Source organism: Nelusetta ayraudi, unplaced genomic scaffold (genome assembly GCF_046127955.1).
Source record: "Nelusetta ayraudi isolate G7.1 ecotype Tasmania unplaced genomic scaffold, CSIRO-AGI_Nayr_v1 ptg000084l, whole genome shotgun sequence".
NCBI lineage: Eukaryota > Metazoa > Chordata > Actinopteri > Tetraodontiformes > Monacanthidae > Nelusetta > Nelusetta ayraudi.
Genome location: NW_027466134.1, coordinates 1132670 through 1156636, shown reverse-complemented (window position 1 = coordinate 1156636; position 23967 = coordinate 1132670). Strand labels below are relative to the sequence as shown.

The 23967-nt window shown below is 43.1% G+C and overlaps 1 protein-coding gene across 2 annotated transcripts; it reads left to right on the top strand.

Annotated features, from left to right (window-relative positions):
• The first annotated feature begins 567 nt into the window (after window positions 1-567).
• Window positions 568-22401, top strand: znhit6 (zinc finger HIT-type containing 6). 2 transcript variants are annotated; one of them, XM_076045387.1, is made up of 10 exons: window positions 568-772; window positions 1174-1239; window positions 4055-4161; window positions 4296-4381; window positions 7015-7118; window positions 14579-14647; window positions 15180-15260; window positions 16371-16451; window positions 20018-20142; window positions 21717-22401. In XM_076045387.1, the coding sequence occupies exons 1-10, from the start codon at window positions 657-659 to the stop codon at window positions 22043-22045; spliced, it is 1164 nt and encodes a 387-aa protein (XP_075901502.1). In that variant the 5' UTR covers window positions 568-656; the 3' UTR covers window positions 22046-22401. The 2 variants fall into 2 exon arrangements, with proteins under 2 accessions (XP_075901502.1, XP_075901501.1); XM_076045386.1 differs by having other exon boundaries at window positions 21702-22401.
• The last annotated feature ends 1566 nt before the right edge of the window (window positions 22402-23967 follow it).

Here is a 23967-nt window from a genome sequence, read left to right as displayed (position 1 = left end):
CGGAGGGACTGCCAAGGTAATTATTACTGAATATAAACAATTTGGTCCTGACAAACCTCTGTGAGTTGATTGGTGATTTAACCACCTCTGGCACTGGCAGAATTTATATTGGGCAGAGAAAAGCATAATGTGTATGACAGAGGTGCTGTCAATACACCTCGGATCCCATGAAGTCAGCGACCAAGACTGTATATATGAAGCAGTTTATAGAGGAAACATCAGTGCCAGACTGGGGTGTCAGATGCCAAGGAACTACTCATATTAAAATAACCCAAAACGTCAAGCAATCACAAAAGTTAGCATGCTTTTATAAACGCCCTACAGCTGCACACAAAGCAAGACTTAATTTTGAGCAACGACTAAAGTGAGTTGTTGATGTGACTATCTGCCTACTTTCTTCGTAGTCGTAAATGGACATGACTTTTTTTTTTTTGTAATCCTAGCGTCCTAGTCAATCTAAAATCAAATTTTCCGTCGGCCGTATTTGTGTCGAAGAACCTGCAATCCCCACATCCTAGCACTGCGGGGCGCTGGCGTGCGCTTTTTCAACCGGAAGTCAACTCCACGTGTTGTGAGCGGGCACCGGCAAAGGAAGAAGAGGGTTTGTTTTGGTGTCGCAGGTCCGAGTACAAGCCGTGAGTGCCCTTTAGCCAACGATGTGCTCCGTAGTAGTTCCAACAACAGACATGATACCAACTGCTGAGAGCCAAACAGGAAACAGCGACCGCGAAGAAGGGTCGAAAGCGACCAAAAGGAAGATATCTCTGTCTACGTGAGTGTTTTGACGGGCATTCAACTATGTGGAAAGCTGCTAGCGTCGCTCGCAGATTTTAGTTTCCCGATATGTTTAACACATTGATTTTCCTCATGTCTTAAAAAAATACATAATCAGTAGTATGACATTAAAAATACACGACAATTTGCGCGTTACGCTTGCAATATCATCACCAATTGTAGCACACCGTTAGCTTGTTGCCCCACGTTCTTCCAAACCGCAAGTGACACCATCACTCGTTGTAGCCTCTCAAACTGGCATGGCACCTGACTGCATAACTGTCATACGATGTTTTGAGACTCTTTCTTTTTTTTTTCCTTTTCTTTTTTTTTTTTTTTTCTTTTAATCGGCGTTTGTCTTCTCTTTGAGTCACGCTGCTAATGTCGTCTCGCCTGCAGATGCGGTGTGTGCGGCTCAGAAGAAGCCAAGTACAGATGTCCTGCTTGTCTTGGCCATTCCTGCAGGTGAGGTCATAACACACAATTATGAAAGAGACTCAATGCCGCCCCCATAACTTAAGCCAGAGGAAACACAAATCTGCTGCGGGTTGTTTCATCAAGTTCTTCTTCTCCTGTACCAAATCTAACATTTATTCAAATGTACAGCCATAAAACACAGCGTGATGCTATAGACTCATTCCAAGAGTAACCCAAATAGAAACTCATTACAGTACGGTTCTGGTCACCCTTGTGGCTATAATGTAACTATATTACATTATAGTTGCTATGACTTTTGTTAGGTGGTTGTAAATAAAGATTATCGAAAAATAAGTAAAACCGTGTCACATGTCCAGCAATGATTTTAATTTGCCAAAAGTGTTAACTAACTCCCTTTTGCATTTTTATGCAATAATATAATATAATATAATGTAATACCACAGACTCTTTTACTTTAATTGCACTTTCATTGCCTGTCGACCGTTGTTGTCCACCACGACACGATCAGAAAGGCAGCATGTGTTATCATCTACCTTTCAAGAGTGACAGTGCCTGTCTCGACCCAGTTTGAGTCATCACCAGCCAGCATGAAGTCACTGTGTAGGAAGCTCGCCTTCCTTCACAGCACTTTAGCATTACAGCGATGGCTAACTAATATTTATGCCACTAAGGTGACATAAGGTGAGCACCTTGTTTTGCATGGAAACCAAACTGCTTGTTATGTGCACAATTAGCATCTCCTGTGTCGAAATATAGCCTTTAATTTACCTGACTGTTAACGTTTGCCTCAATGAATACATTACGTCATTGATAGTGAACATAAGATTTTATGAGGATTTCAATTAAAATGGCGCAGTTCAATTAGCACATTACCAGAGCAGGTAATTTGTGTTCATAAAGAAGGAGAAAGATTTAAGTATATATGGAAGGGTTCTGTATCTCTGATTCCTTTACTGATAAATAAGTAAATGTATTAGCTGGTAACTAACATCTAGTAACACAATTATATGTAGACCTCTTCTTATCCCTCTGAAATTCTTTGAAAGCAATATTACATTTTGGCTCTACTAGGTGTTCCACAAGCCTTTTTGATCATTTTTTTTTCTGGAGAAGCGCTGAGGAAATGCCAGGTGGTTGTAAAAATTGATTTACACAGAAGAATGACGGTCCCTGGTCCGTCCGACGTTTTGATTCGGTGGAAATGATCTTCCCCTCGGTGCTTCCAAACCGTCTCTCTTGAGTCTGAAGTTGTGTAACATCAACACGGTAGATGTTGTTGGAATGAGTACAGGAAAAAAAGATGTATCCTCCACAGCCTCTCAAAAGAATATGTTTTATACGTGTGAATGTTTTGGATGGGGTTCAAGGATCGCGGTAATAAAACGAACGGGAAGACAGCGGTCCACCCAAAGCGCCCGATGACTCTTTTGGCAGTTTTTTGTAAATTTCTCAAAGTCAATGCACAAATCAGCATGACACACAAATCACACTCATTCCGTTCTTATCAGCGTCATCGGGTAATTCAAAAGTTATGAACCCTGAAGAGAGATTTCTCCGAATAATCCTTCTCTATGAGAAGATAAATACTTGTTTAAAATCGAGGGGAAAATGACGAGGTCGTATTTAATTGGATGCGACGGGATTATGAAACAGTTCCTTGATGTCAAATTCTTCCCCTGCAATTAGCTCATGTCCCATGCGAAATAGAAAAGATCTGATTCCATAGCATCACAACTGAGATGTGCTGTCAGGTAATATTCATCACAGACTCGCTGCAATATTTTTTTTTTTACTTTTACCAACTCCCCACCACAGCCTGAGACGGAATGCCTGCGGTAAGCGCAGTGGTCCGTGCATCACATGGTCGCAAACCCTAACGGGAAAACTGCTTTTACGAGTTAATGCTCAGGCACATAATGGCCCATTTAAGAGCGTACCTGAAAATTTCACTCAAACTCCTGTGTGTTCGCCCTGGGACGTCCCTTTCCTTTCCTTGCCGCTTGTTTCTTTTGGGCATCGGTCAGCATTCCTCGCACATAGTTTCACAGGACACAGGTTTTGTCTCACGCTGCCAAATACCTGTCTCTCAGCAAGTGTCTGAAATTCCATCTTTTCAGACATCGATTGGATTTTTATGCACATTTTTTTTTTCCTCTCTCGCCAGGTCGTTTTTGAAAGCCCATCGCATGCGTCTTTGTTTAATCATGTGTCCGTCAAAAATATTTCAACATATTTCAGCGGTAAAGCCTTGTTGAGCTTATTTTTTAAAGTCAGAGCAGCTTATTGCTGTGTGTGTGTGCTTCATTGTTTAAAGCTTCTTTCAACACCACCTTCATTGTTTTTGTTGGTAGATTATCTGTCCAACCAAGATTCAAAAAGTCTTGATTGGCTGTCACAAATGACAAAGGAAATCTGCAAGGTGCTCAGAGTGTTAACATAAACCATTCCATTGTCCTGATCGGGATTTAGGACGGGCAAACTACGGCCCTGGGTCCACATGCGGCCCGTTATGCTTTTTAATCAGGGCCGTTGAACTTGAAACTATATTAATAAACCTTGTTAATGTTATAGTTTCCCTGCGTTCTTGCGTTTTCTGCCACAGCGATGATGATGATATCCTGAAGAGTAACATAACTCTAAATTACTTATAAATAGCAGTAACTGTTAGTGTCAGGAAAAAAAAGCTGTATTTCATTTATTTAATTTTCACTGTCTGCCACTTATAGGGCACGCTGTCTCACAGAAGTGACAAGTAATGTGTGTTTTAAATTATGGAATGGTTTTTGTTTTTTTAATTCAGTGATTGAAGTCTCCATCAACTCACGTCTCTGTGTTTATGAAGTTTGCAGTGTGTGAAGAAGCACAAGGAGGATTTGGGATGCAGTGGAATAAGGAATAAAACTGCCTTTGTGCCCGTCTCCCAGTTTGATGAAATGGCCCTTCTCAGTGGTGAGTCACTTTCCGTGATTTTTTTTTTTTTTTTTTTTGCAGTTCACCAACAATTTTTTTTTTTTTTTCCGTAATCAGTAAAGAGATGCTTCTATTCATCCTTCGGGTTTACTTTTACCGTACGTCAACTTCAGATTACAGATTCCTGGAGGACACTGGACGATTTGCTGACGGCAGCACCAGAGACAAACTCATCCGAGCTCCTCGCACCACCGGCAAAGTAAGTCCAACACTGACCGTTGGAGTCATTTTACTGCTGGAGTTCGTATTTCATGTCACACTTTTAAAATGGAGTTTGTTTGTTTGTTTGGTGCAAATCCACAAAGCATCCTGTTCGATGAGACGCAGCTCTGTTCACAGTCGTCACAGGATTGATTGATTGATTGATTGATTGATTGATTGATTGATTACTTTTCTTGTGAGAATTTGTCTTGCATCTGAGACACCTGTTTCTTATATTTAAATGAAATCGCCCCAAAAAAATACAACAACAACATCAGACCAGATATAACATCAGACATGTAATGTGCTATACAAAGCAAAACATCAATGTGGCTTTGATGCCTCCAAGTCCCTGTACCAACACTAAGTTAACACATGGACTCAGTCTTGTACTTGCATGTGGAATAACAGGAAAAATCATATGGAAGTCAGTCTTTTCATTGACGCAACTGTTGGAAGTGGGCAGTTGTATTTCAAAGGGCACTGCTAATACAACAGACATTCTTCCTAGTCAAGGTTTTTTTTGATCGCTATTATTCGTGACGCAACCAGAGTTTCTTTATCCCTATTGCTCATGTTTTCACTCTGACACAATGACAGTTCATAATTTGTAATTCGTACAGCCAGTTCCTCCAAAACTATTCCCTGTTGTGCTGATTGGTCATTTCTTCCCCCCCCCCACCCCCATCTAATCAAATCTATCACGGTACAATAAGTCCTGAAAAGCCCAGCGGCTGTTAGAAATGTTGGCCTTTCCATTCTGAAGAGTCTGACTCACAGCAGAACAAATCATCAGTCGCGCTGGACGGCGATACCCCGGGCGTTTTATGACTGTGAAAATGAATGCATTTGATTCACGCCACAGGTTAGCAGGCCACATAACAGTCAATCCGGACGTGTAAATTCATTAATCTAAAGCTGAAAAAAAAAAACCAAACCAGCTTGATTGCTATGAAACATTTTGTACCTTCTTGCAATGAGGCTGCAGTGCTAACACTGCCTGTGTGCCCGCATGCAACTTCCATAACAACAGAGTTGTGGACCAAGTTGTGGAATCGGCCTATAAATCTGATTTATTTTGCTCTGTAATTGTAAGCGTATGGCACCATATTAGTCGCACCATTATAAGTTGTTTAAGTGAGTTGAGTCCACATTGCTAAAAAGCAAATTGTTCCCACCTAAAGTGAGCTCAGTGGACATCATTAATTTCCTTCTAGAAAGGAGAAACCTGGACTTGGATGTGAACTTGAGGTTTTATTTTTAAGAGTTCAATGAAAACTTGGACATGAAATTTAAAAAAAAAAAAAAAAAAAAAAAATGGAGGGGTCATTACAATTAATTGTGACCAGGGCCATTTTGCAGGATGTTTCAAATGATTTGTGAGCAAATGACCTGGCACGCAGGTGCAGCGTTCACTAAATACTCCCGAGTTTTTGTTTTCTCAAGAACCAATTTGGTAAAGAGCCTCCTCAAGAAGGTCAAGGAGGTTGCTTCTCAAAGACAGACGGTAAAAAAAGACGGAAGTCGTCGTCAGCCTGGTGCCTGGCTGTGGAACCTGCTCGGTGCTGATCCCAGCGAGAAGCCAAACCACAGCTGCTCTCAGACCGCACTGTCTGCAGCAGCGCATCTCTGTTTTGGAGAGACAAGCTCAGCGCCAAAAAGAAAAAAACATTTTTTTTTTTTTTCTTCAACCCAAGTTTTGTTCTTCAGTGTTCCTGCCGAACCGCTTGGCCCCACACCCTCCGACTAAGTTTGTCATTTCGACGATGAACTTGGCCTCCACATCCAAAGTTTATACAGAGGAAATACCTTTGATAGTGAAAGTATGAAAATACTACACTGATACTCCCTTCTTAGGACAAACTGAACTCTTGGCCGCAAGATAAGAAGCCGTCTCGAATGTTAAAATAGAAAAAAACAAAACAAAAGAAAGAACTGATGTTCACCTATGATTTAATAGCGAAAGCTTGAGAACACTGAGCTCCCTTTTGAAAATCATTTTAATACTTCCCTGCTTTTACTGCAACTTAGATAATTTGTGGTTGCAGTTACGCAACGCCTCGGGCTGACGTTCCAAACCGCAAGCATTAAATTATGTAATATCCATTCCCCTCCTGCCAGCCCTCACCTGTGCTCCTACTAATGGACTACATAAGCGATACTTGATAGCTTGGAGTGAGGTTCATTGTGGGATTTTGGGACTCCTTCAGCAGGTTCAAATCAAAGTAACGATGCTTATTCAGCGCCGAGAGATAAAAAGCTTGGTCCGCGTCGAGCCGAGTTGGCGTTTGGAGCACAAAGTGCTGTAACCTGTTGTATATATTTTTTAAATTTAAATATAAATCTCTTTTACTGTCTCGCATTCTAAGAATCTGAAGTCATGAAGAAGCTTCATGGGGGTCAGTAAATACTTTGAGATTAAATAAGAGCAGCTCACAGATCTCCAAGATTGATTTTGGAACTCTGGTAATTGTTAATTATGTTCTGCCGCCAGAATTCCTGATGCAAAAGCACAATTTTGTGGACGTTGGAACAAATTTGAGTGTTTTTCGCAGTTCTAATTTTCTTACGGCTCAAAGTTTTTAAACTGCTCGCGCTTCAACCTCGTTTTCTCATCTTTCTTGTTTCCAGACGAAGAAGCTGACCGCCTGGGCACACAAAATGAACATCACACTGAAACTCCTACCCGTCACCTTCACGAGGAGCAGAGAAAATTCCACCTTCTTCCTCACAAAGTAAGAATCCCAACCATACAGACACTGAGAGCCAAGTTTTGCTCTCACCTCATTCACTTCTTCTTTTAGTTTTATTTAGAAAATATCTCGTGTTGGGGTGTTTTTACACTAAACATTTGTTTTTTAGTCTCACACACTCACTGGTGGCTGTGCCTTGTTCAGGTCTCAAAGTGGGAAAGTCAACGATGAATACGTTTGTATATTTCCCTCACAGCCAGAGAAAACATGGCCTTGTTCTGCTGGTGATCCGGCAAATCCCTAAATTAAATCCGGCCTTGGCTGCTGCGACATGAAGCTTCTGATTGGTGTTAAATGTTGTGCTTTACCACAGGATGGCACTCTTGTTAAGCCCCAACGACAGGCGCTGGCTCCCCTGTGGACGGGGACTGAGTTGTAGTGTTAGTTAACCTAAAGTATGTCTCAGTCAAAAATGTCTTTGCCCTCGGCCGTTGCTGTTGCTCCAAGCATAATTCACCGCGGACTCTCTCTCTGTCATCTTGTAGTTGTCCTATGAGAGATGCAAATGAGATTATGGCCTTTGCGCGGTGGAGTTTTTAAGTTTTGCCTTTTCTTGGATTTAACCTGTCACACATGTCGTGTGTCGGTTTTGTTGCACAGGCTGAGCCTTCCCGACTATGTCAGAGAGCAGTGTCGCATATTTGGAGTGTTGCAGACAGATAAGCATGCGTCTAATGCACAAAGTCCGTCCTGTGTTGTCTCTGCCTCGTTGGCCTCCTCCTTCTTGTGCTTCCTGAAACCATTTTAACGAAACATAAGTTCACACGGGGAGGTCTGTAATGCCTGTTTTAGCCGGGCACTCAAATGCTGTGCTTTTGAGTGCCAGTGCCATCCAGACTGTCACTGTCAACCGCCACTGGTTATTCTGTATATTCACTACTCTAGTTTACCCACTCCTCCCTTATTTTTCCTCTTTGTGCAACATGTTTTCTCTTTTCTCAGTCTTTTTTGCAACATGTTTTCCCATTCCTCCAAGGGTCGACTCCTGCCTCCATAATCCTTCAAAGGAAGAGAAAAAAATTGTTATTGAACAGCATTGTAAAGGCCGAAACGCTCCGGGGAGAACAGTGCTTGTCAATCAGGATTGCCACTAAAAAGAATCCTTTGTTGGTTCCCTCCAGCCGCTCCAATGTTGTGACTCTCTCTCTCTCTCTCTCTCTCTCTCTCTCTCTCTCTCTCTCTCTCTCTCTCTCTCTCCCCCCCCCTTGCTCTGCTTTCTTTTCCATCCTCCACGTACCACTCCGTCATGTCTGTCTGTCTCTGGTGTTTTTCAGACAGCCAGTTGAATAAGGGGCAACATTAGAAGTCGGGGGATGTAGTAGCACATTCTGCCCACCCTGGAACACCGCAGTCCTCCGCTTCCAGCCATATGACTGTCAGAAGGGAGGTGGGGTGAGGTGAGGGGGGTGGGGGGGGTGCTTGAATGAGAACAGAATGTGAACGAGTGTGTTCTGAACTGTGGGTTCTTCCTTGGACCGCTGCTCTGCCTTGATTTATTTATTTGTTTGGTCTGTTTGGCTGCAGAGCCCCCTCCCCCCTCCCCCCTCCCCCCAGAAAAAAAAAAAAAAAAAAAAAAAAGTGACCGCAACTGTGTCCCGTTGGGAGCTGCAAACATTCTCTCGAGGGACGGGGATGAAAGGTACACGAGAAAATTGCGAAGGATGGGGAGCGCCTCAGAAGTACGTTATATAAAAAGCAGATGTGTTGCGCAGTGCGACTGCAGCTGCTCGGTGACACGTTCAAACTGCTGGCTGGCTCGCGCCGCCAGAGGAGGAGGTCCTCGCTGGGAGTCCTCGCTGCCAGGCGGCTGACGAGAAGGCTCCCATGCCCGACCGCAGTCGGTGCGCCCGCGCGCGCGTCTGCCTTTTTTTTTTTTTTTTTTTCAGGCGAGAATATCATTGGCTGGGAGTTTGCGAGGGCCGTCGGTCGAGGCGAGCGATGACGCGAGAGAGTCGTGAGGCCTCCGCTGTGCTCAGCAACTTAAAGGTTGAGTGTGAAATAGGGCCGCAATGATTAGTCGACGGAATCAAATACATACGACGGTGTAAGACAGGTGTGAAGAGTCATTCATATCGAGTGCATCTGATTGATTTTTAGGAAAGATTTTGGAGTCATCAAACCCTGAACCCTGAAGATCTGTTGTTGAAGTTCCTGCAGTTGTTGTTGTTGTTGTTTTGTTTTTTAAAGATGTCATTTGCACACACTTTTGGAATTGCGCATTAACTCTCTGTTGTGCAAAGCTTCTAATGAATGCACAACAAAATAAAGGCCCAATTTGAGTGTCGGTCTCCACTTGTTTTGCAGCCCAGCCCACTACAGAACCTCTGAGTTGTTGTTCATAGGGGCCTGTTTTTGTGTCGCAGGGTGCAACACCGTCTTGTGGGGCGGCACTGAGTGGCGCTTTGCCACCTGACGCTTACGTGAACCCACAATTACTTAAATGTACAATTACTTAAACTGGCCCTCTCCTCTCTGTGACTGTGGATTATTTTTTTTTAACCCTGTTTTTGTTTGTTTGGAAATGACTACAAAACACGTGAGTCGGTATTTTTTGCCAGAAAACAACTTCTTTCCACGTTCAACATTTGAACACCATTTCAGTTGACTCGGTTTCCATTCCCGTCCCTCTTCACACAGATTTTGGCCCAAGTGCTTATAGTTTCCAGAACTAGTAAGGACCTAAAAATTAACCAGTGAGGAGTGGCATTTTCTGACCATTTGAAGGCCATCACTGATGGTTAATTTGGTGCTGTACTAATCCTGTCTTTCAGCGATTACCAACTAGCATTCCAGTCTGTGCAATCACAGACAACAATCAAAGAACGGAAGTGTCAAACGTTACCTAAGGCCAAGCAAAAAAAGTTTGCGGCAGTCATAATTCAGACTTGCAATTTTGTCTGTAATAATAACCAGATCATGCAGCTCTGAAGTCGTGAGTGAGTTTATGGTAATAATAAAGTGACTTGGCGAGGAATGTAACAATGAAGGCTTAGCTTTGACTGAAAATGAAGATGGATTTTGAAATACTGGAAATGGTTGACTGGAATTCATTCCATTTGTTCATACTTGCAACTTCCCAACACTGTTAAGCCTTTTAACACCGAAACATGAAAGAAAACGCCAGAAGTCAATGTTGTTTGTTGCTTTACGAGTATGCAGAGCAGCTGTTATCTATTCAGAGTGTCAGAACACATGTACATCAAAGCCGTTTGGTGTCTAACTTGTGTAAAACTGAAGACGCTGGCCGCGTTGGTCACATGATCGCTCGAAGCTAAACCCTAAAAATGATTTGGCTGTGTCATAGCACCTCAAAACTATTAAAAAAAAATGTAATGTTTCACTCTTGCCATTATTCCCTTATAGTTGTTTACTGTTCTTCCCAAGTGTAGTGAAAGTATATCTTATCACTTTCCATTGACAAGATCCACAGGGGTTGTAGCTGAACCGTGCAATAGGATGGAGAATCTAACTCAAGAGCCTGTGTTGTGGCGATGATCACTGTAATGCAGCAATAACATTCATCACAGGTTAACGAGGACAAAATGCTGCATGCACGAAACTAATGCAAAAACGGTATTGCAGTTGACAGGAGCCACTTCTCGCCGCAGGCTTCGTGGTGCAGAACGACTCTTCATCACTTTGCATGATGACAAGCGCCATGATTCCTACTTTCCAGGAATTAAGGAAAGTATTCCGCAGCAAACTCTGGCAGGCAACCTTCTGGCCCACCTTTGCTATGATTAACCACTCACTGCCTGTACCGTGTGGAGCTTTTGCCGCTGGCTGACATCTGTGGAGAACCTCGCATTACAGTGGCGAGCAACAGTTTAATCTGTGTTGCTCACGCTGTCATCGCAAATGGCCACATGGCTTCAGGCAACAAGCTGCTTCGTGGCTCTTTGCGGTATTTCAAATTGCAGACTTGGAAAACGTTGGCTACGTGGGCTTGAAAGCTTTGTAATTAACAAGGTATCACATTTGATTTTCAGTCATTTTTTGAAATTCATTTTTTCTCTATTGAAACGTGACTCTCCTGACTTTGGGCTTGCACCAAACATGGTTGTTGTGTTGGTGGCTTTCGCCCAGAAAAATGTCTCATTTTCAACATGCACTGATACTAGAAAAAAAACAAAACTGAACATTGGCAATGCTAACTGATACTTTGGCTCAATAGGTGACTGGATTATAGGATTTAGGATTTCGCAAAAGCTTGTGTAGCGCAACCAAAGCATTTGTCCTTGTCATGGTGTTACACATGGTGATTTTTCCCTGGGTCAGTGTCCGTTCACTCGACATTGTAATTTCAGTCTTTCAAGAGCCGCTCATACATCACTTGAGGTCCTGGTGACATTTTCCAATCCATATGACCATTTCAAAACATAACATACTGTCTCCATGCTGCTCGTGGGTCTGATTCCATCATTTGGAAGTCCAATTAGTCTCAGCTAAGGTGATGCTCACTCAGTGTTGTAGCATGAAAGTATTCACTGTGTCCTCCCAGCCAACAGTCGGGTGCATTTGGCTCTTGTGAGTCTGCCAAGTTCCAGTAGTATGTGTACAAGGTTGCCGTGCTGCTCATGAGAGCTAACGTAAGCTCGCTGCTGGCTCGGAGACAAGTGTCTATGTCGCCAAGGCAAATTGGACTGCCATGTCTTCCAAGCTCTTGGATGATATCACAAGTACAAGGAACATGTTGTGTTTTTATTCTTTCTTTTTAAGTACTTAACCATGAACAAGTTGCACAGGGTGGAGTTTTTTACCCCCATGACACTAGTTTATTGGGATTAGAGAATGTCACCACTCAGGGATGAGTGAACTATCCATTTCCTTTTAAAGCTGATGTCTGTGCGAATTAGATCAAAAGTTGTAAAGTTACCCAATTAGTTGCAGGATTTTTATACCATTTTTGTTTATCTTTTCAATCCAATAATCTGTTTACTATTTACTTTTGCAAGCACGATTGTGTCCAAAACCTCTTGTGGTGTTGCAACCTTGTCGACAACGATGCACACTAAGCCCCTTTGAAATGTTAACATCTGTTTTGACTTCTTTGGAAGCGCGTAGAGGTGTGTTTTCAAAGTAAACTCAACACTGTGCCATTTGTTCTGTGTGACTGCACCCTCTGGGGCTGTTGATACAGTCATGGTTTTTTAATGCTGGATTTATTTGTTGCCCAACACTTGTGTCATCGCACTCCACCAGCACCCGCCTGCCACCTCAATCCTGGCATCTGCCATCGGCGGGCAGATATGCAAGATAAATGGTTTCATCTGGGATGCCTTTTTTTTTTTTTTTTTCACTCGCGTTGGCGCTGTCCGATTCTTAAGCCCGCCAGATGGATTGTCAACCAGTGCCCGAGCGAGAGTCGGGCTTTCTGCTCTCCAGCGCTGATGGCCCAAATAACTCTGGTTATTACTTAATCAACAACAGCGTGCGAGCAAGAGCGCGGCCTTGGGAACAAATTCATCCATCCTCCTTGGAGTCTGCTTTGTGTCTCCCCGGCGAATGAAGACAGTTGCTTGGAGTTGCTTTCATTTTAGAGAGTGGGGCAAAGTCGCACGTATGAATTTGAGAACAACTTTGAATCAGATTTGTGCTTTTGCTCTTAGTTGGTTTGACAAAAGCATCCATTGAAAGCTCAGTGGTCCATCAGGGTTTGCTTAAGGAATGTGAGGTTTACAGTGATGCAAGTAACAAAGGTGGGGGAGGGGCAAGTATACAAATAAAAACTCTTATTATATATGTATAGTAGCAATATTTGACCCACAGAGTACCAAGTTATTTTAGTAGAAACTAAATGTCATCCAAATCATTCCAGGCATTCAAGTTCTGGCATTTGCAACACATCGCCTCTTGGCTTTTTAATTCGCCTTCATTCCTTTTTGCTCTCCAGAGATTTGAACGATGGCACTTGTCCCAGGTATGTGCTCTGTCCTTGGCTGAAATAATTGCATTCGTCTTTAGACAAGCCCCTTTTCCATCCAAAGGCATAGTTTCCACTTGCTCCGAGGAAAGAATAATGGTATCACACCTGGTGCCTCACCCTCGTTCGTTTTCTTGCACGTACAAACACATTCAGCCTCACGCACCGATACTCTGGAGGACGGACTGAAGGACTCGGGCAAAACTGAGCAAACGCATCCATTTTCGGTGACTCAGTAAGTTGGATGCCCAGCACGTCCAACGCTTGTGCAGGGAATCCCCGCCCACGTCCTTCATTCCTTCGCCCTCCTCCTTCATTCTAAACTGCAAACTCACGGCCGTCTTTCATTGGCTGTTCAGCACGTACGACCTGACTTTTGAACTTTTCAACCCTTGACAGTGTTTCTGCTCCCAAGGAAAAGGTAGAATGCTACTCCTTAGATGTCCAAAATAATCCTGGACGGTAGTGTGGGAGTCTTGCGTCTTGTTTCTCGACGAGGAGATCTGAGACAAGAATTCATCTTGTCGTATATTTATCAACGTTATAATCATGTAATTCAAGTGTTCTCTTTTTAGGGACTGAAGAGTTTCGGATAAAATACAGAATTATCTTTATATTACAGATATTGAAAATAAATCTTTAACTTTCCCCTTTCATGGGTAGTACTAAGCTCTAATTACAAGGGCTTCTCTGTGGCCTTTATAATTACACTTTGCTGGAGCGTTTCATGTTTTCATCCCTCGGATGTATTTAGGCTTCCAACCTACTGTAACCTTTAAATAGCAGTGTAGCTGCTTTAAAGTATTAATCTATGGGTCAAAGAGGTTCTTTGAATTAATCTTACTTTTTAGTGACAGCACATGATTGAAAAAGGCTTGCTTTTTTTGTGTGTGTTTTTACCTTTAACGCTGTAGAATAATTTGCATTTCAATGTTCTATGGGATTCTCTGCAAGTGCATTGAATACGTCGACTGTTGTTTCCTTACTGTAAAACAATATCTGCCATGTGTGTTTTCAAAGTTGTGTGAAGGAATGGATTTTGTCGGCCGTTTCTCTGACAAAATAACATTGCAAGATATGAAATCAGCAGCTGCTCGGGGACACGAGTGTTTGGTTGAGCGCCACACCCAGCAACCCTTCACAAGAAACAGCCACGCTTAATAGTTACTAGCCCAGAGCATTACCCAAGAAAAAAAAAAATAAAAAGGTCATTCTTTGATATCCGCCATCTGGTGTCCCATTATTGAGTGTATATGTCATGGTCTCCATGGTGACGGTGGTCTGTTCGTTTAAACACACATCGTCGGGCAGATGGACAGCTTTTTAGCGAGAAGCCAGGCAAATTATTTGGGACAGATTAGCGCTGATTCCTTTGCGTGCTCTGAATTCAAACAAGGGCATTTGTGTTTGACAGTGGTGAGAATGAATGCAACTTCTTTTTGCCTTTCTTGTAAACAAGTGTGCAGCCTTACTGATAAGCTGAACAGCGGTGAATTGTTCCATTGTTTGTCTGTTTCAGAGACAAAATATTCCTGTGGCACCTGAAACTAATCTTCCCTCAAAGCAGCACCGAGTTCAGTCAGAGGGGGTAAGTATATATATATGTATATCAACAAATAAATAAGAAAGAAAAAAATGCTCAGTCAGTAAGCGAAACAGGGTTGTATGCATAGTTCAAAAGAACTGTTCAATAGGGATCCATCTCAGTAACCCCACAACCCTCAGGGCTTTAGTTTTTTGCATTTACACCACCTGTTACCTCTGGTAACAAGTACAAAGAGTTGCAACTGCTCCTTCATGTAAATTAGAAGAGGAAAGAGTGCGACTACGCTTTGGGTTTGCTGCACCTGGTGGTGCCAATTTGTGCATTTCCATAAAATGATTTGCAAATTTTAAGTAAAGTGTTGAAAATTGGCTTTTATGAAGGAGAAAAAAAAAAGATAACCGTGGACATGCCGCCACTTTCTATTGAACGATTTAATCCAATTAAACAAAGATATATAAAGCGTAGTTCTGTCACAGGACGACATTACGGTACTGTAAAAAAAAACTGTTGTTTGGAGTTATGCTGTTTTCGTAAAATTTCTAAAGTGAATTTGACAACGTTTTCTTTCTTTTAGGGTCTCTGACAAAAAAACCTTGGAGGAGATCTTGACCCCGTACATCCACCCAACAGAGTCCGACCTTGTGAAACGACAGAAGTGAGAATCACTACAGAACTCTCGACACTTGAAGTTCTTGTCCGTGCACTTCTTTTTCGTCATTCGTTTCTCAAAAAAACAATGGAACGATGCAGGTGGAACGCATCTGCCGTCAACGCTCGCTTTCCCGCAGTGTAATGATGCCAAACGCTTACCTTCTTCCCAACATTTGCGCAACAAGGTCCGTTTTTTTTGCCCCGGTGTCGTAAACGACTAGGACGTATTCCAGAATACACAAAGTGAATGATACGATACGTTTACTCCGTTTCGTATGTGCAGCACGACAGCAAGTTGAACACTGTTGGATTTATTTGGATTCATATAACCGTTGACCATTTTATTTTAATGTGGAACACCAGAAATCTAGGTCATTTGTAGCCATGGCTGCTCGTGTCCACTACGACCGAGTGGAGCCCCTGTAATCAAGTTTGGCAGCAGTGAATTGAGGGAGGAACTCGGCTTCAGTTTCAAACCACATATAAATCAATCTCCATGTACTCTGGCTCTATAAAAAAACACAGATGCACTGGACCAGGATTGAGTCAGTTTTTTTTTCAGAATGACCAAGTGTCCTCTTTTCCTTCCTCCACATATTTCAGTCTGTCAATGGAAATAGCAAAAATTTTTGCTAATTGCGAATTTTTATTTTCATCGTGTTGGTTCGGTTTATTTTTCAAAACTATTTTCATTTCTTTCGCACCGGTGTCGATTTAAAAATAAAATAAAATAAAGGCTTCCAACTGGGCTGCGCCAGTATTTTTGAAGTAACCTTTGCAGAGCCTGGATTGGAGGGAGCGGGGGTTTAACTCCTCCATGGTACATTGGTTCACTGTTTAAAGTAGGTTCGGGGTTCTGTGGCCGTCAGCAGCGCCGAGGATTGTCCCCTTACACAAGAGGCCTGTCCATATATCAGTCTGCATACCAGACGTGTGTTGATTTGGGTCTCCCACTGAATGAGCTCTTTGTATTTTGACCTTTATGGGAACCACCTTAGAACGTTCTTCACAGTCGGTGTCCTGTGTGTTGTTTTTTTTGTCTTGTGTCTTTTTACAGGCTTCATATTAAGTTGCCCCACGCCTCTAATCTGCTCTCTGCTCATTTCTGTGTCAGGTTGAAGATGTACGTGCACGCGCCATTTGATGACGTGAAAGTTTTCATGAAAGCAGAAGGCAGAAAGGCGAACTCTGTGAGGTGGGATTTTTTTTTTCTTCATTTTCCATCACGATATCAGTACAATGATTTTAACTTGTCTCGTCATCGAAAGATATGGTTCACGCCCAGAGACTTTCCATTTACTTCTTATATATTAATTATATGATACTATTTTAATACATACTGTACTTAATAGTATGTATTACTATATATTATATTTGTAAATTGAGTCAAATGCCTTCCCCCCCCCCATTAATACAGTATATAGTATTGTTCATGGGGTATCTCTATCTCTATCCTAAATTATTCTTACCAAAATAAAAGATGATTTAAAGGCATTGGCTTTATGTTGGTCGGCCACTTTGTTGGCACAAATCCAGAAGGGTTTCGCTCTGATCCCAAAAAGTGTGTCAGTATCCCGTCATTGTGAAGGCATCCTGTTTGTGCGGCTGCGCCGTCCGTTCGCTCGGACTCGCATGCCATGACTAATTTATTCAGCATGTATGAAGTCCGCATAATTTGTTTATGAACGTGACATCACCGACTTGTAAATTCCTGCGAAGCTACACAGGCATTTGGCAGGGAAGCGCAGAGGTTCCCCCCCCTCCCCCCCTTCCTCCCTCTTTGCTTTGATTTCAGCATTGAGAAATGCCATTGATCAGAAAATCCTGCGTGATTATCATCCCCCTCTGTTTCCTCTCACCGGCTGCATGCTCTTAAAGTTCTACCCAGTCTGTCTCTCAGGCCTTTTGTTTTATTGGCCTCAGGGACTGGCGTTACATCACCTTCTCTACCAAGCTTCCTCACCATGGCTGTGCTTTATTTTTTCCTCTCATGTAATTCTTCTTGCCCATAATTATCAACCCTCTTGGAGGCTTGAAACATTGTGGAAGTTCCTCCCACCCATCTTTCAGCCTTGACGCATTGCTTTTGTTTGTTTTTTTTTGCCTGTGGGGTGGAAAGGAGGAAAGGAGGAAAGGAAAGAGGAATAAATAAAAGATGAGAGCACGACTTGTCGAAATGAAACACAGATCGCACACACATGAGCTGTCAGACTGATAACCTTTTTAGAGTAACAGAAATGCACAAACACTTTAATCTTTCAACATGTTTTATGGTGACGGCCACACACATTTAAGTGTACAAGTGTTTTTTTTTAGTGCAATATTTAGGTTTTGCGCAATTCTCGGGGTCATGGAAATGCAGAAGTTGAGAACCACTTCAATTTTACAACCAGAGAGGGTCTCGAGAGTAGTTGGACAAGCTACTGATAAGAACTTGTCAGTCTGTCTAGAATAATGAACACACTAAGCTTAACAACTAACTAAACACAAATTTGGACTTTTCCAGACTTTTGGATAGGAATCGGTGACGTCTGGATCCATCGCCTTTTCGGACCTTAAGTGCATTTGCTTCCAGGTGCATACTAATTCAGACTGCATTTTTTTTGGTTGTTTCCAAGTTAAAGCCTCCGGCATTGCATCAACACCTCTGCAGAAGTTTCACTGAACTGCAAACGCAGTTATTTTGGCCCCGCATTGAAAAGGTTAGGCTGAAGTCGTCATTTAGCTGACGTGTCTATCTGCTGTGTGTCGGGCGAGCCGTGACGATTCTAGCCAAAATGCTTTACGTAACGCGCTCTTGTTTTCTTCTTGTCAAGTGGCCAATGTCACAACTGGACAAGTTGCAGCTTTATTTGCTGAACTGTAGCCACATAACAAAGACAGGCCCTCATCGCGCTGTCAAACAGCCGTTCAGGAGCTCGAACAAACATCCACAACAGTCGTCTTGTCTTAAAAAGAAAGTGCTAAATTTGATGAGTGCCGTTTTCCATTGCTAACACAGAAGGGCCGTGACCGCATGGGTTTTGTTGTTGGATGCCTACTGGAATATAATCCCGCTCCAGTAAAGGAGCCCTTGTGCAAAACTAAACATAGCTGTGCAAAGCGGTCAACATCCTCTTACTGGAAGGCAGACGGACGCCGCTTCAAGAGAACCATTCACACTCCCCCGCATGTTTGTTTCTCTTATTTTCTCCACGTTTATTTTTATTCACTCCTCTCCTGTGAAACCAGCGCTTGCTTTTTTTCCTGCCCCAGGCCGCCTGAATCCCGCGGAATATCCCCTCCTGTTGACTTGTCCGAAATTGAGATTCCGTTTTTGCTTTGGCAGCCAAAAAAAGAAACGCATTCTGCACATTTTGTTTTTCGACCAGCGCACTGGGCTGCCTCGTAACGGAGCGTCCCCTCTGCTTCCCGCATATTTGTGGGCAGCCGTCTCTTTAGCCTCCTCGAGCCTGTCGATCTGCTCTCCCAAAGCTTGCCCCAAAGCTTTGTTCAGGTTTATTTGCGTGCAGCAGATGTTTCCGCAGCTCTCCTGCAATGCTGTAGTGTGCCGTCTTCTTTCTCTTTTTTTCTTCCCTGCCCCCCTCAGGTATGTTTTTACTAGAATAACTTCAGCATATAATATTATGCAATGGCCTCGTTTTCTTTGAATTAAAAATTAATGACATTTCAGGAACCACAGCCACAACTATCGCCATGGTTGGTGACCATCAAACGCAGTCATAATCCACTCATCCATTTATCCATCATCCATTCATCCATCCATTTATCCACAATCCATGCATCCATTCATCCATCCATCCATCCATCCATCCATCCATCCATCCATCCACCAATCTATCTCTCTGTCCATTCATTAACTTATCCATCCATCCATCCATCCATCCATCCATCCATCCATCCATCCATCCATCCAACCAACCAACCAAAGGTGTTTTTCTTTTCCAATATTTCCTATTTCACCCCCTGTTTGCTGGTTTGCTTTTTCTGGAAATGTTTTTAGCCGTAAAGACACAAACTGAAGCAGCCATTGTCTGACATGTTCACTTGATGCTAGTTTCTAAAGTTTCCGTCCGAACTTCAGTGTTTCCACCATCATTCACGGTGCCTATTTCAGTTTTACGGGTGGGTGAGTTCTCCTGCAAAGCATTTTGTTTGTTTCCAGCATGTCACTCAAGTGTTCTGATTTAGTGTGCACGTGTGTGCGACTGCAACCCCCTCATTGCAACGTAGCAAGACATTTCCTGTTTGTTCGGAGCCTGTCGGCTTTGACAGCAGCAGGAAGTGCCGCACATTTCCACTTTATTTGGAGCACCGCGCAAAATGATCTTAATCCCAAGTGAAACTATTCCAAGAAGGAGTGCCTCTGGGAAGCTGGCCTGGCAGCAACACTAGACAGTGAAACTTCAGTCAGAGTTTCTACCTGGGTATTTTTATTTTCTTCCCACCATGTGAACTTTCAACAAAACAAACAATAAGCTCATGAGTCAGTCTGGCACCGATATGGAATCGTTAGAGATGGAGTCATTTGCTCTATGCGTCTTGTATTCCGCTGATGACAGAGCTAAACTGGTTCTGAATCAGTTGAGCACAATGGCCAGCTGTGTCTTCCAAGAAATGTGGGCGCTATTTAGCCTGGTGATTTGTGGCCATCCTAAATGCATAGCGTGGATACTGAGAGACGGGACTGGACGGAGCTCACCTCAGATGCACTGAACAGCGTTTGTGAGTTTTTTTTTTCTTTGTTTGTCTTCCTGCCAGGTACCACGAGATGAACATTAAGCAAAGCCTGAGGGACAGCCTGAGCTATAAGACTCTGATTGAATATCCTGTTCTGCATGTGGTGCTCAGAGACCGCTGGGAGGACTATCCACTGAAAGAAGCAGGTAAACAGAGTGCTCCTATCCTGCAATAAACACCCATTAAGATTCTGCCCACAAACCATAGCTGAAATGGATTAAAAAAAAAAAACAAAAAAAAAAGCTGTCTAAGCAAGTCATCATTTCCCATTTACATAATGTTGGCTGTGCTATGTTCATACTGCAAAATGCCTGCACGAAGACACTCCAAACACCCGTGTATCCCCCCAAACACCGACTTCTCTCCACAATTCCAGCAGCATTGTATCATGTCCCTGCTCAAAGACTCCTTGTTCTCTTATTTTTCACTATGGTAACGAGCTACCCAAACGGAGACGGGGGTGTTCTGCTCAGCGTCACAGTCACAGAATTAACATCAGCAGTGACAGTGTCCAAAAAGAGGATCAGACAAAGCTCACCGCTGGCCTCATGAAGCGTGAAATGACAGGTGACGAGGAGAGACGAGCGCCTTTTCATTTTTCACACCCATCTGCCACTCATGTTGAGTGCAGGATGCCAAAAAGAGTGTAATAAGTTCAGCAGCCAGTCCACTAGGCTGATAAATTGTCTTCTGAGCAGTCTGACTGACAGTTTATCAGTGACTGTAGCATTGTTTTTCAAAAAAAAAAAAGGTGGCGGGGGGAGAGAGAGAGACCACAGCAATCCATTGTTGGTTGCTGTGCCGTCAGGTTGTGACGTCTGAAATGTGGAATGAGGTCATGTTATTGGAGCGTGTTGTCAGCGATAAGGCCGCGGTGCCGCACTGTTTTGTTACAGTGTGAGCCATAGAAACATCCGCATGATAGCAGAAGTCGTGGCCCAGGAAGCAGGGCCGGAAGTGATAAAAAAAAAAAAAAGGTGATCAGACACTCTGGCAGCTGCATGTCCAGTGCACATAGAAAAGTAAAAGTAAGTCATGGCCCCCACTCTTAAGTAAAAGTTCCTATCAACCAAAAGAAAATCAAAATAAATCAAATGGAATTTTAAGAAAATTATAGTTGTTGTAGAACCTGAAACTGGGTGTATGTCAAGACAACAACACAAGACCGATCCGAGAGTTGTCACTTTGTGGCGTTCTGCCTTGAATAACAGTCATTTATTTATGCACTCATCACTCATGCAAAGCATTCAAATGTCATGCTCTGGTTTCACCATATCAGTTTGCATTCCGATGCTTGAATTTTCACCTTTTATCATGAATAATTTGTTGCTGACAATCAGCTTGCGCGTAAATGTCGCGCATGTCTGGCACTTGGACACTTGTGCCCTAAACATAAGTGTTGAGAGTGCAGCTCGTAACGAGTCTTAGATAAACTATGAGCTTTGTGAGGTGTAAAGTAAAATTAAAGCACTGAATGAAGCACTTGTGATGCTGACACATCTGCTCCTCCAAGCTACTCGGCAGGTTTTGTTTTGTGTTTTTAAAAAAAACCAAGCAACAACCAAGCAGCATTTCAATTGACAATGCGCAATGGTATCATTGCGTCATTTTTCCAGTGGTGCCATTATGTGGCCAGTGCTAATTGTGGGGTGGGCGTAGAGGGTCTGGGTTTTGTTTTTTTATTTATTTTTTTTACACACACCAGCTCCTATTCTTTCAGCCGTACCTGCCTCAGCCTGCAGTAGTTTCGCAAGACCAAACAAACAGGAGCGCACGAGCGAGGAGGGCGTGATCGGAGCCACAGCCCAGGGAACCGGCATCCGGACGGAGGCCCGCGAGCCCAGCCCTGAAACTGGACCCCCGAAAGAGAAAAGGGCAAAGAGAGAGATGGACAAGGAGGAAGAGCTGGAGGACGGCGAGCTGACGGACAGCAGCGGCGACGGGGAAAGGGAGGAGCCCGAGCGGGACGGCGAGGGAGTGACGTGCGACCAGAGTCCCGCGGGTGACGCAGGAGACGTCAAGGAGGAACCAGAGGACAGTTGTTGTTGAGACCGACCGGTAATAATAAACACGGCTGCCCGGCAGAGTGCCCAGGTCAGTGTGACTAAGGGGAGTAAAAGCGGAAGAGCTGAGGCCAGCGCCTGTTCATACCCATCACTGTCAGGATGAAAAGCAGTCCGCTAATGTTACTGACAGCTGGCCGCCGCTCGCACTGATGGGCAGCGCGACACCCGCACAGCGGCAGACATATCGGAACAGCAAGTCAGTCGGCAATCCTGCGCATCCCCGAGGAGGAAGACCTTTCAGTTGTTTTTAAGGATTATTAAAGAATTTAGGGAGTTTTGATAAAGAACCTCATGCGCCTGTGTACAGAGAACCTTACTTAATAAAAATCATTGTTTGTATTTACTGTGCCATCTGTTGTCTACAATGCGCAGTTACACAACTCCAGTGTGTGAAATTTGGCTTAATTTATGATTTTCATACTGGTAGAAACTTAACATACAGCCCATAAATACATTAATAAAAGTGTAGAGTCACGGTACATTAAAAAATATGTTGTTTTCCTACCCTCAGAATGATTGTTATATGTATAGAAAAATATACATCTAACAAGGTTCTTCTCGCCATCTTGTACCACCATGTTTCTAAGGAAGCCTGGGATGGACAATCCAGCCGCCTGGCAGCAGATTTCGTATTTAGGGTGAACGCTCGCATCCTCAAATAAACCCACAAAGGAGAAGGTGGACGAGGTATCCAAGTTTGTGCTCACAGGCACCGTAGTTCACTGGCAAGCTTCAGAGAGGGAGGGGTTTGGAGTCCCGAAGGGGACTTAAGTGAAAGAATGCTGCAATCTAGAATGTAACCACTTGATTTTGCTATTTCTTCTTAAAAAATCTCCAAATATTACACACTTGAAGTCAGTGGGGTTGCTCTCGAATCCAACAGTGAGAACAGTTGAAAAGCTGTGATGAAAAACCTCTGGTATTCATGATCACATTTGTCAGATAATTACGTAATAGTGATTAAAAAAAGATGTCTAGTGAAATGAACGCCAGGACCCAGAGTTAATTTTCAGCCAGTGTTTGGTTGTGGAACGCTGCACATAAAGTTCATGATGTTATGCGTGATATATTAAAAGATTAAGTCATAGTTGACGTCTGTGAAACAGACATGCAAATAAATGGCCTGGTGGGATTTTTAATGGCCAGTTAAAGCTCATTCAATTTGAATTGCAAGTTTATTGTAAAGTCGCCAATCAAAGAGAAGTTCTTTTTATGCACTGCACTTGAAGGTTAATGGAAAATGTTCTTCATTTTACCAACAATGTTCAACAATAATATGTCTCTAATCGGTGGGCTCTCCCAGAAATGAGAAAGTCCAGCCTTCTTTTGCCTGCTGAAAAGATTGCGCTCAAACACAACAGTTCTGGAAATCAGCCCTTTGTGATGTCACATTTGGGAATGATGCCTCATGGAACCAGTTGAATGACATCAAAGTCAACGAGGTTCTTTCATCGCCCCTTTAAGACCGCCACCTTGCTGCTTTGTTTTGTTTTTTTTTCTCATCCAAAAGTTGAAGGTACCACAACGTAAGATATAACGGGAATCTAAAACTAACCCCTCTTATTGAAGGCTGTAAACAGAGGGCTAAGTGTGTCAGTTTACGTTTTAAAAAAAAAAATCACCAAGCTGATCCTCTGCTGCCCCAAATAAAACAAAAAAAAGATCAAAGCCAGGCTGCACTTTTATGAACGCAACAACAAAATACTTTTCACATTCACCTGTTGCTCACACGTCACTCTGGTGACTCCGCGCTTGAAATAAAAACGCAGTAAAAGCAGCTCCGCGCGTCAGCGCTGCCACCGGCTCCTTCTCTGCCGGCCTTCGCCGAGCGCCATTAGTCTTGTTTTTCCATCAGCTCATAAAAGTTTAATGTCGACATGCTCGTTTTTCCCGACACCTCCGAGG